The sequence below is a fragment of the Grampus griseus genome (genome assembly GCF_964374135.1).
Source record: "Grampus griseus genome assembly, chromosome: 14".
In the NCBI taxonomy this organism is placed as follows: domain Eukaryota; kingdom Metazoa; phylum Chordata; class Mammalia; order Artiodactyla; family Delphinidae; genus Grampus; species Grampus griseus.
Window position 1 is genome coordinate 72,761,577 of NC_139008.1, and position 11,324 is coordinate 72,772,900.

The following is an 11,324-nucleotide window of genomic DNA, read 5'->3' on the forward strand; positions in this document are numbered from 1 at the left end:
CATTTACGTTGTTTCCCCGTCTTGGCTATTATGAATGTTGCTGCAGTAAACATGGGGTACAGATATCTCTTCGAAGTAGTGATTTCATTTCTTCTGGATATATACCCAGGGATGAGATTGCTGGATCATATGGTAGTCTAGTTTTAAGTTTTTGAGGAACCTCCATACTGTTTTCCATAGTGGCTACACCAATTTATATTCCCACTAGCAGTATACAAAGGTTCCCTTTTCTCACACCCTTGCTAACATTTGTAATCTCTTGTGTTTTTGATAATATCCATTCTAACAGATGTGAGGTGATACCTCACTGTGGTTTTTAAAAAAAATTTTTATTGAAGTATAGTAAATAAAACAGTGGAAAAATCAAGAAAGTGATAATTGCCACAGATAAAGTAGGATTTAAGATAGAAACATTAGTTGAGGCAAACATACTTTTAAAAAAATTAACAAGGAGAAGCCGTGTGAAAATATAGCATTCTGGGACATATATAATGAATAACCACATCAATATAAAGAAAACCGGTTTAAATTCTATAGCGAAGCTGATAGGAACACAGTAGTAGTAGGAGGCTTAAACTCATTTTTCTCGAGATTTCACAGCTAAAGTAGTCAAAACAGTTTATTGAATAGACACATAGAGAAATGTGTATGTTACCGAGTAAACATTATCTCAGAGGCACATGAAAGTTTTACAAAAATTGATCCTATCTTAAGCCATAATGAAAACTTCAGTACCACAAAGATAAAATCCTAGGTGTTATGTTCCCTGGCCACAGTCACAAAAGGCTACATTAATAAAGACTCTTTTCCAAATAATTTTAGGGTAAAAAGGAAAATCAGATCTTCAGTTGTAGAATATTTTTAAAATATTTCTATGATTCAGCTAGAGTCCTCCTCAGGGGGAAAACATCATGGTTACAGAGCTGGACTTCTCGCCCTCAGCACTGTTGACATTTGGGGTACATCACTCTTGTTGGGGAGCATTCTGTGCTTTATAGGGTGTTGAGCAGAATCCCTGGCCCCTCGACCCACTAGACACCAGTAGCAGCACCCCCCTCACCCAGTTAAAAACCAAAAACATCTCCTACATGGCAAAAGTGTCCCTGTTTGAACCCCTGCCCTAGCTACTTCTATTATTAAAAAAGAAAATGTGAAAATAAGTAAATTGTTTAATTTGAAAAGCTAGATAAAAAGCAACATGATACCCGAAGTTACTATTCATAGAGAGAAAAGCAAAATTTAATAATGATCAGAAAAGTTGTCAAATAGATTTGTTTAAATATAAGAACTGGTTCTTTGGACAGTTCAAAATATATAAATTTTGAGAAGGAAAATTTTAAAAAGCAACATGCATTCACAGTATTACAATTGAGAATGGGGATTTAAAACCATAGAGTAGGTTAAAAATATGGTAATGTTATCCTAATTTTATGCTACTGGTATTAAAATCTGGATGAAGTATACAATTTTCTAAATATATGTGTGTGTGTGTATATATATATATCTATAAAACCAAACTAACTCAAGAGAATGTGGAAACTAAAATAGACCTATTAGCCATAGCAAATATTGTGAAAATCAATCTTTCAAAAAGCCCTGGGCCTCAGATGTTTTTATGTCTAAACTCTTTCAGTTCTCTAAGGAAAATAATCATTTCTTTGTTATTTATACTCTTCCAGGACATAATGAAAAAGGGAAACAACTCAGTTCTTTTTCTAAAGCTGACCATCACACAAAAAAACCAACATTTGACAAAGATAACCCGAAAGAATGGAAACTGACACGTAAAAAAGAAAGTTCCTCAGAAATGAAGAAACGCCAAACAAATTCAAACAAATATATATATATATACAGGCAAGGATAGCAGTGTTCATATCAGACTCCACTGAATTCAAGGCAAAAATTAGACACTTTATAATAATACTAAAGTTTAATCCGTTATGAAGATATAATTGCCAGTTTTCTTTTTGCAATAAAAACCAACATCAAATTCCCAAAACAAAAACTTTAAGCATTAAAGGGAGATTTTGATGGAAGCAGAAAGTTGTAGGCAACTTTGACAAACCAAAGGAATCGAAATAATATAATCACCACTGATAAGACAGAGAAATGTCACACTATTATATTACTCTGCAAACACAGCTCCCCTTTGCCCTTAAATACTGTGAAATATATACAAAATTTAAACATATGTGAGTCTTAAAGGAAACCTGAATAAATTTTCAAAAGTGCAAATAGTACAGATCATATTCTTAGATCACGTTTGTTACTAGAAATTAGGAGCAAAAGGAAAAGAAACAACAAAAAGTTTTGACCTCTTAGAAATTTCAGAACTCGGACTACCCTGGTGGCACAGAAATTTCAGAACTCGGACTTCCCTGGTGGTACAGGGAAGTGGTTAACAGTGGTTAAGAATCCGCCTGCCAGTGCAGGGGGACATAGGTTCAAGCCCTGGTCTGGGAGGATCCTACATGCCGCAGAGCAACTAAGCCCATGAGCCACAATTACTGAGCCCGGGTGCTGCAACTGCTGAAGGCCACGCGCCTAGAGCCCGTGCTCCGCAACAAGAGAAGGCGCTGCAATGAGAAGCCCGCGCACAGCAATGAAGAGTAGACCCCGCTCGCTGCAACTAGAAGAAACAACGAAGAAACAACGCAGCCAAAAATTTTTTAAAATTATATTAAATTTAAAAAAAAAGTAATTTCAGAACTCTTCTTAAACATCGATTGGATGAGAGGAAATTAAAACTGAAATTTAAAAATAAATACATCAAAAAGAACAATAATGAAAATCTCACGTGATGAAGTCTGAGAAACGTTAAGGTCATGTTCAGAGGAAAATTCATAGCATGAAACCTACTTCTAAACATTGAGAATGAAAATACTGAATTGAAAATGCGACCCAAAATTGAGGGGGAAGCAACACTAATAAATATGTAAAAATCAGAGGAAGAGATTAATAAAGATAAAATTAGGTATTAAGGAATTAGAAAACGGAGGCGTAGACCTGATAAATTTGAAATTTGATTCTTTTGAGGAGCAAAAAAAAATCCCACAAAATAAAATAGAAAACCGATGAGACTCCCTAACGAAGAACAAGTAAAGGAAAACACAGATACTGGATATTAAAAGTTAGAATTTAGGGCTTCCCTGGTGGCGCAGTGGTTGAGAGTCTGCCTGCCGATGCAGGGGACACGGGTGCATGCCCGGTCCGGGAAGATCCCACATGCCGCGGAGCGGCTGTGCCTGTGAGCCATGGCCGCTGAGCCTGCGCGTCCGGAGCCTGTGCTCCGCAGCGGGAGAGGCCACAACAGTGAGAGTCCCGCGTACCGCAATAAATAAATAAATAAATAAAATTAGAATTTAACCACAAATTCAGAGGAAATAAAAATAATTGTAAGACTATGCAAATTGGCATGCCTCACTGAACAGTGTGTGTGTGTATGTAATTTTTAGGCAAAAAGTGTACACTATTCTAAATGTTTAGTATGAGAAATGCCTGTATATAAAAATTAGTAGCTTGCTTTATATTCTAAAAATAACCAGTTAGAAAATATCATGGTGAATAGATAATAAGAAAACGACTGACCTGTGGGGGAAAAATGTGCAAACTTTATTAAGGGATTTATTTATTCTATGTATTTAACAAACCCTCGTACAAGATAGGGCTTACTATGTGCCAGGCAGATTTAATCCTTAACAACCCTAGAAGGTAAGTTTAATCATTATCCAAATTTTTCAGGTGAAGAAACTGAGGCACAAAGAGGTTAAGTAACTTGGCCAAAGTCACCCAGCGTATAAGCAGCAGAACCAGGATTCAAAATGCATTCGGCTTCCAACGTCTATGCTCTTTGCTATCACGCTGCATAGTGAATAAATGCAAAGATACACCGTGTTCCAGGAAGGAAAACCCAGTATCATAAAATGATCTCTTCACAGCTGGACTAGGCTCTCTAGCAAGGGCTGAGATGCTGACTCTCTGTCCAGGGTGACTATCAACAGAATGGCCCCCCCCCCAGAGGTGCATCTAATTGTGCAGGGGTCGGAATAGAATGGACCCTCACCTGTGGGCGATCCATGGGGAAGCCACAGCTCAGAGGGGACCCCCTCCTCTGAGTCTGGTACATACACATGCAGATGTGCTGGTCCCTTCGAACTCAACATGCAATCTCCTCTTCTCTCAGATCCAGGAGATGGTCCACTCAGAGGTTGCTGCCTATGACTCGGGCCGACCAGGGCCCCTGCTGGGCCGCCCGGCGATGCTGGCCAGCCACATGAGCGCCCTCAGCCAGTCCCAGCTCATTTCTCAGATGGGCGTCCGGAGTGGCATCGCCCACAGCTCCCCGTCACCCCCAGGGAGCAAGTCGGCGACCCCGTCTCCCTCCAGTTCAACTCAGGAGGAGGAGTCGGAAGCGCATTTCAAGGTACGTAGGGATGGAGATGCAAAGGCTTAAGATGCCCTCCTGTCAGCAAGGGGACAGGCCCTGCATGGAAATGGTCATTACCTACTTCTAGAAAAGACTAGAAGAGTATAACTCTACCCTTTGCTGGAAAAAAAAAAAAGGAGGAAAATTCTGGATAAACGTGATGTCGTCTTATTCCTGAATAGCCAATGGGTCGTTTCAGTGGCATTGCTGGCATTGGCAAGATCCTCAGGGCCATGTCTTATGACCGCTTTGGCCTTTTTGGCCCACTTTGGAGGACCACAAAGATGCGTGGTCCAGCAGTGCTCTGGGCAGCACTGCAGGATGGAGCACTAAAAATGACTCCCCCCCCTTGGGGGCGTGGCCCACCCTGTATCCCTGGAACCAGGGGTGGTGCTGCCTCTTCAAGAACACGTCAGGGATGAGAACTCACCATGTATCCAGGCTCCCATCCTTTCTTTGCACTGACTCTAGATCTCCCTCCCTGTCGAAGAGCATCTTGTTTTTACGAAAACAGAGGCCCCAAAAGGCCAGGGGTGGATGTGCATGCCCGGAATCTCCCAATGAGTCGCCGGCAGAATCCAGGCTTGATTCCACAACGCCTCCCTCCCTTTCTTCTTCATAAGGGCCTCTCACCCCTTTCCACGTGGCGGCCCTGCAGAGGCCTTGGGCAGTAACCATGGCACCCATGCCATCCTGCAGGTACCCTGACCTCCAGGCTGGGGTGGGCACCTCTGGATCCTGGTCCAGCTACATCCTCAGGATAACTTGGTCTCTATTGTAGTCCAGGCAGGGAAGGTTTTAATTTTATTTTCTTTTTATTTAACAAACCCTTCTAAAACACTTTCACGGGCCAGACACTATTCTAAGGACACGACAGGAATTAATCCACGTAATCTTCATCGCAACCCTATGTGGTAGGTGCCTTTATCATCTTCGATTGGCAGATGGGGAAACTGAGGCACAGAGAGGTTAAGTAACGTATCAAGTGTCATAGAACCAGGATTTAAACCAAGGTGGTTGCAATCTGGCTCCAGCATCTGTGCTCTTAACCGCCTGCAGTGCCTCATCTGCTCAGCTCTCCATCAATTACAAGGTGCATCCGTCCGCATCTCCTGTCCTGTCAGAGCCTTGCCACGGTGCTGACAGAACTAAGGCTTGGGGAGGTGAGTGGCTGCAGAGAAACACTCAGGAACAGAACCAGTGTGGCTACAGACTGCCCCTCCCCATCCCTCAGATGTGCAGGCCTGAGTCTTATCCACTGGCCCACAGTTTCCTTATCAGCTCATGGTGTCACTTTCATTTCCTTGGTGCATAGAGCCATGGTCTCCACGGCAGGATCCAGGGCCTTTGAGCAACATCCCTGGTCCCTGGGTGGCCTGGGAGTCCTAGTCTGTGGGGGGGTATTCCCACCCGCTCCACATCCTGGAAGCCCTAAGTGAGGTGCTCACAGTATGGTGGTCCTGGCGTCTGACTGCATCAGAGGCCAGGTGTCCAGGGTGAGGCCACACCTGGCGACAGTTCCATTAACCTCACTCCATCCAACAACTTCAAAGGGGGTCAGGGGGACTAAGCCACTGGACCCAAATCACACAGCTGAAATGTGGTGGAAGAGACTGATCTTATGTAATCAAGGGTAATCTTTGGGGATTATTTGTGATCACAGGAGGGGAGAGCTGTTAAGAAAAATATATCGATCCAAAACTTGGAAATAGTCCAAAAACAGATAACTGCACGTTCTTTCAATGGCATATTACAGCATCGTCTAACAGACTCAAAAATTATCTGATTCTCTGGGAGATTGTGCCTTTGTTTTGATTCCTCCTTCATTATTGATTAGGGGGGTTTACACTTTGTAAAGGAAGATGTTAACTTGGGGGAAAAGCAATGAAGATGTGAACGATTTTTGTCTGATTACAAGGCAAATGAATTTTTCCCTGTAGAGACACAAATGACTTCTGTCCAGTACAAAAGACTAGAAGCCCCAGAGGTGATAGCTTTATTGCTCTCCAGGGCATTGACCAGTTTCTTTCTCTTGTATTTCTTTGAATCAACTTTACCATCATGCTGATTCTCATTGATGAGTTAAACGAAAAATGCAGTACTAGATTTAAAAAAAAGACAAAGAAAGAAAGAAAACAGAAAAACCCAGGGCTCATACCCAGGACATGTGTGCATGCATGTGTGTGTGTGTGTTCAAGCCCGGGAGGAGCGTGGCCAGCCCCCAGGTGCTGCCTGTGTATAAGCAGGGCTGGGCAAGCAGGGAAAAGCTGAGGAAAGTCCAGCTCTGCCTGAGGCTGGGTCAGGTCCCCTTTGGCAGGAGGTCCCAGACTTCTCTGATTTCTGACTCCTCTCACCCGGGCAGATGTCGGGAGAAAAGAGACCCTCCGCCGACCCCGGCAGAAAGGCCAAGAACCCAAAGAAGAAGAAGAAGAAGGACCCCAATGAGCCGCAGAAGCCTGTGTCGGCCTACGCGCTTTTCTTCAGAGACACTCAGGCCGCCATCAAGGGACAGAACCCCAGTGCAACCTTCGGGGATGTGTCCAAAATCGTGGCCTCCATGTGGGACAGCTTGGGAGAGGAGCAGAAGCAGGTGAGCCTCCGTCCCTTTCTGGGCCATCCCTCAAGCCTCTGAGGTCAGACTTGGAAGGTCTGGAACCAGGCCCAGCCTCTGGAACTAGAGCCTCCTGCAGAGGTCTTTGCTAGACTCAGTCTGCCCATCTGTAAGCTGGGGAGGTAGGACCCTTCTGATCTGGCTGTTTTGCAGCTGCGTTCACTAGCCACTTGGTTAAGTGGAGAAAAAAACTGGACCTCTGCTTCCTCATCTGTTAAATGAGAACAGGCATCTTCATCCATCTTGGCCTCCAACTCTTAAAAGTCTGGGGTCCAGGCCAGAGCTTTCTTATCCGCTGACCAGAGGCCCGTGGCCTCCTCTCAGGGGCCTGCAGGGAGAATAGGAGCAGAGCTAGCTCCGAGGTAAATGCCAGTTACCAGCCCTGTGAGCTCAGGCTGACCACCTGACCTCTCCTCGATACTGCCCACATCTTGGATCTTTCAGGCCTACAAGAGGAAGACTGAAGCAGCGAAGAAGGAGTATCTGAAGGCTCTGGCAGCCTACAGGGCCAGCCTTGTCTCCAAGGTAACACCTGGGATCCCTAGGCCCAGCCCTGATAAGAATGGGGCCACTTGAGGGTTAGAGCAAGAACCAAGGCGGGAATGGTCAACACCATAGGTCTTGGAAGGGGTGGATAAGACCAGTGTGGTCCCTTCTCCAGTGCACCGCCTCTGTGCCAAGCTTGTGCTTTACATGCATAGTGTACGTGCATCTCATTTAATTCTTCCAAGAAGGACCTGTTACACAGTGGAGTTAAGCGACCTGCCTGTGAGTAGCCAGCTTGTTAGGTGGCTGTACCGGGATTGAGACCCAGTTTTGCCAGTCTTCAGATGTGGCCTTTCCTCCCGTCCTGCGCCCTCTGCCTCATTCCTCAGCCCCAGCACTGCAGGAGGCTCAGCACTGGCAGTGGTTGTGTGGTCCACGGGGGGCAGCGGGTGGTCTGGAAGCTGCTACAGAGGACATGGCTTCTGGGTTAGGCCATAAAGGGCCAAGCGAAGAGGGTGTCCCAAATCAAGGGAACGGCCCACACTGAGGCGCAGAGGCTGGGGAGAAGCCTAAGTAGAGGACAGCCCAGCTGGACGATGCTGGCCCCTCGGGCCAGGCTGAGAAGCATGGGTTCTCCCGTGGGCAGGGGAGGCCCCAGGGATTAAAGCAGGGGTGGTTGGATGGTCAGAGCCAAGTGTGCTCGACCCTGGATTATCTCTGGTGAGTCCCCAGCTCTTTCCCCAGGGGCCTGAGGGCCATCCAGGAGCCACGCCAGTGGGTGACAAAACCACACAACCTCGTGGCCCAAGTTCTGGCTTATGCACCTTCTCCAGAGTGACTGGTGTCTGTCTCCTTCCAGAGCTCCCCCGACCAGGGTGAGACGAAGAACACTCAGGCGAACCCACCGGCCAAAATGCTCCCACCCAAGCAGCCCATGTACGCCATGCCAGGCCTGGCCTCCTTCCTGACGCCATCCGACCTGCAGGCCTTCCGCAGCGGGGCCTCCCCCGCCAGCCTTGCCCGGACACTGGGCTCCAAGTCGCTGCTGCCAGGCCTCAGTGCATCCCCGCCACCGCCCCCCTCCTTCCCTCTCAGCAGCCCCCTGCACCAGCAACTGCCACTGCCGCCCCACACCCAGGGCACCCTCCTCAGCCCACCTGTCAGCATGTCCCCTGCCCCCCAGCCTCCCATCCTGCCCGCTCCCATGGCACTCCAGGTGCAGTTGGCCGTGAGCCCCTCACCTCCAGGGCCACAGGTAAGCAGGGTCCAGTGAGAACGTGCCCCTCGGGGACCCCTTGCAGAAAGGGGAGGCAGCTTGGGATTCCAAATACTGGCCCTGCCACTCACCGGCTGTGTGACCTCAGCCTTAGCACCTTACCTCTCTGAGCCTCAGTTACTGCAACTGTGAAATGGGGCGAGTACACCTTGCGTGAGATGCTCTGGCTGCAGAGAACAGTTGGCAAGTAGCCAGACAGATTCTTCAGATTCTTAGGGTACCTCAGACCCTCCTCCCTCAGCCTCTGTCCATTTCTGCTCTCTGGCTGGAGGGGTTGAGGCCACCGTGGCTTCTGCTACATCAACCCTAGCTCCTGGCTCTCCCCAAAGCCTTTGAAGCCAGATCCCCCGAATTGCTCCACAGACACTGGTAATTACAAGGCTTGCTTGGCCCTGGGAGGTCACTCAGCCCAAGAAATCCATTTTACAGAGTGGGAAACTGAGGTCCAGGAAAAGAAAGTCCGTCACCCCCTCCCCCCCATGTAGCTAAGACAAGGGTTGAATTTTCCAGAACGTGCTCTACTAGGGAAAAGAAAGAAGCGTTCCAGGCAGAGAGGCAGAGCGGAGATTTCTTATAAGCCGGGGAGGTGTCTCTGTGAACACACCCCCGTCCCCTCTTGCTGCCTGAGATGCACCCCATTCTCTCTCCTTTGCTCACCGCCTCCTCCCCACCTCGGCAGGACTTCCCTCACATCTCTGAGTTCCCCAGTGGTTCCGGATCCCGCTCCCCTGGCCCATCCAACCCCACGAGCAGCGGAGACTGGGACAGCAGTTACCCCAGCGGGGAGTGTGGCATCAGCACTTGCAGGTCGGCCCTCACCCCACTCGCCCGCCCTTGGTGCTGCCCTTGTCCTGCCTACACGTGGAGCGTGAGGACGGGATGACAGGGTGGGAAAAGACAAGGGGGACACCGCAGGTCACTGTCAGCCCTGCAGGAGGTTCTCTTGGGCACCGGGTGCCCGTCGTCTTCAGGAGAGGACCAAAACAAGGCCCCAGAGGGACTCAGCTGGTCTGCTGCCAGGCCCGCAGGGGAAACTAAGGCCTGTCTTCACTCTTGCTGGTTTTCCTTCCATCCTGTTCTTTTTCACAAGTGCATGACATGGCATTCATAGCTAAGCCATCTGTCTTCAGTCAGCTTCCTCAGAAGCAGAGCTTGAGGCAGGGATTTGGGTGTCCTCGACGATGTATACATGTTCAGGGAGAACCTGCAGGAGACGGGGTGGGGGAGGGAAGCAGACCAGGGCAGGGAGGGAGCTTAGCGAGGGCGTGGCCTCAGCTGGAGACTGGCTTCAGCCTGGTCCCATGGGAGCTCTGGGCACCAATCACAGCACAGACTTGGTCTCCTTTTGAGGTTTGAGCTTTTTGTATCCGCTGAGGACCAGGTGGTCCCCTTCCAGGATTCCAGGAGGGGTGTTCGGTTCTGCCCAGTGGATAGTCAGGGAGGGGCCAGGACAGACCCTCATTCATCCTCAGAGGGGCAGCCGAATCCAGGGAGGGCGTGAAGGGCCAGGGAGCAGGTGTCCTGATGTGCCCCGGGCCTTGTGTCCAGGCCCTTGAGGGCCAGGGGGGCGCCTGGGGTGGGGTGGAGGTGTCACATCCACTCTGACAGCCTCTCCTTTCTCCCCCAGCCTCCTCCCCAGGGATAAATCGCTCTACCTCACCTAAGCCCACCTCCCTCTCCTCCCTGAGGCTTGCTGGAAGGGCACTGCTCAGAGCCTGAAGGGCTGACAGCAGAAAAGAGGCCTTGGCAGGAAGCAGGGTGCCGGAGAAGAGAGAGCAGTGACACGACCACGGCCCCGGGCTGAGTCTCTTCCTCAACCTCCCACCAGACTCTGCAGAGGCAGCGCACCGCCCGCCGCCAGCCCAAAGAACCTGCAGGAACCTTCCGCCCCCTGACCTGCTTGCTCCAGGGTTACTGTGGACCCTGCTCCTCTCCCTGCCACCGTACCCCACGTCGGGACGTCTGGCCCCAGCCCAAAGTCGCGTGAGCCGCCCCTGGACGGATCACTCTGCAGCAGAAACCCGCCCCCACATGCATAGGGCAGGGACCAGCTCCGCCCCAGACGTGCAAATACGGTTTTACAGTGCGAACAAGACATTATGAAACATAAACTGTTGGCTCCGTGTAAGTACTAGTTGACTAAGTGTTTTAGAAACTGTGCTGAAGACACCTGTAAGATTATTTTGTTGCAGGGTGGGGAGGGGTGGGGGAAAGTAGATTCCTTTAAGGTAAAAAGCATTTTCTATGACCCTTAGCACATTTTTTTAAGTGTTATCTTAAGGGAGATGTGCACGAAAGAAGCGGCCAAACCGTTTGATCGTCTGTCTGTACAGCAGGAACCGGACGATTTACAGCCACACTCAGAGACGTTGCGCTTTTGTTTTTGATCATACGTTTATTTAAAATGGCCAACAACGACTTCTGTCTATTTATAAGGAACAACTGAGAACGACACTGCAGTTTATCCTGAAGTGTGCGTGCTTTGGGGGCTCGGTTTGGGTTTGGGTTCTTAATGTTTGCAGCCG

General features: G+C 48.8%; 1 protein-coding gene across 5 annotated transcripts in view; it reads left to right on the forward strand.

The window, feature by feature from the left end:
- Positions 1–10,694, forward strand: part of TOX2 (TOX high mobility group box family member 2) — a gene marked incomplete at both ends in the record, with an annotated part of 131,330 nt that extends 120,636 nt beyond the window's left edge. For 3 of the 5 annotated variants that reach the window (XM_082670343.1, XM_082670344.1, XM_082670342.1), the window contains 6 exons: positions 4,184–4,423; positions 6,789–7,016; positions 7,482–7,562; positions 8,383–8,778; positions 9,479–9,606; positions 10,427–10,463. In XM_082670343.1, coding sequence (XP_082526469.1) covers positions 4,184–4,423; positions 6,789–7,016; positions 7,482–7,562; positions 8,383–8,778; positions 9,479–9,606; positions 10,427–10,463 — 1,110 coding nt within the window. Of the gene's footprint in view, positions 1–4,183; positions 4,424–6,788; positions 7,017–7,481; positions 7,563–8,382; positions 8,779–9,478; positions 9,607–10,426; positions 10,464–10,627 lie in introns of those variants that run through there. The other 2 variants (XM_082670341.1, XM_082670345.1) reach the window with 2 other exon arrangements.
- Between the last annotated feature and the right edge of the window lie 630 nt (positions 10,695–11,324).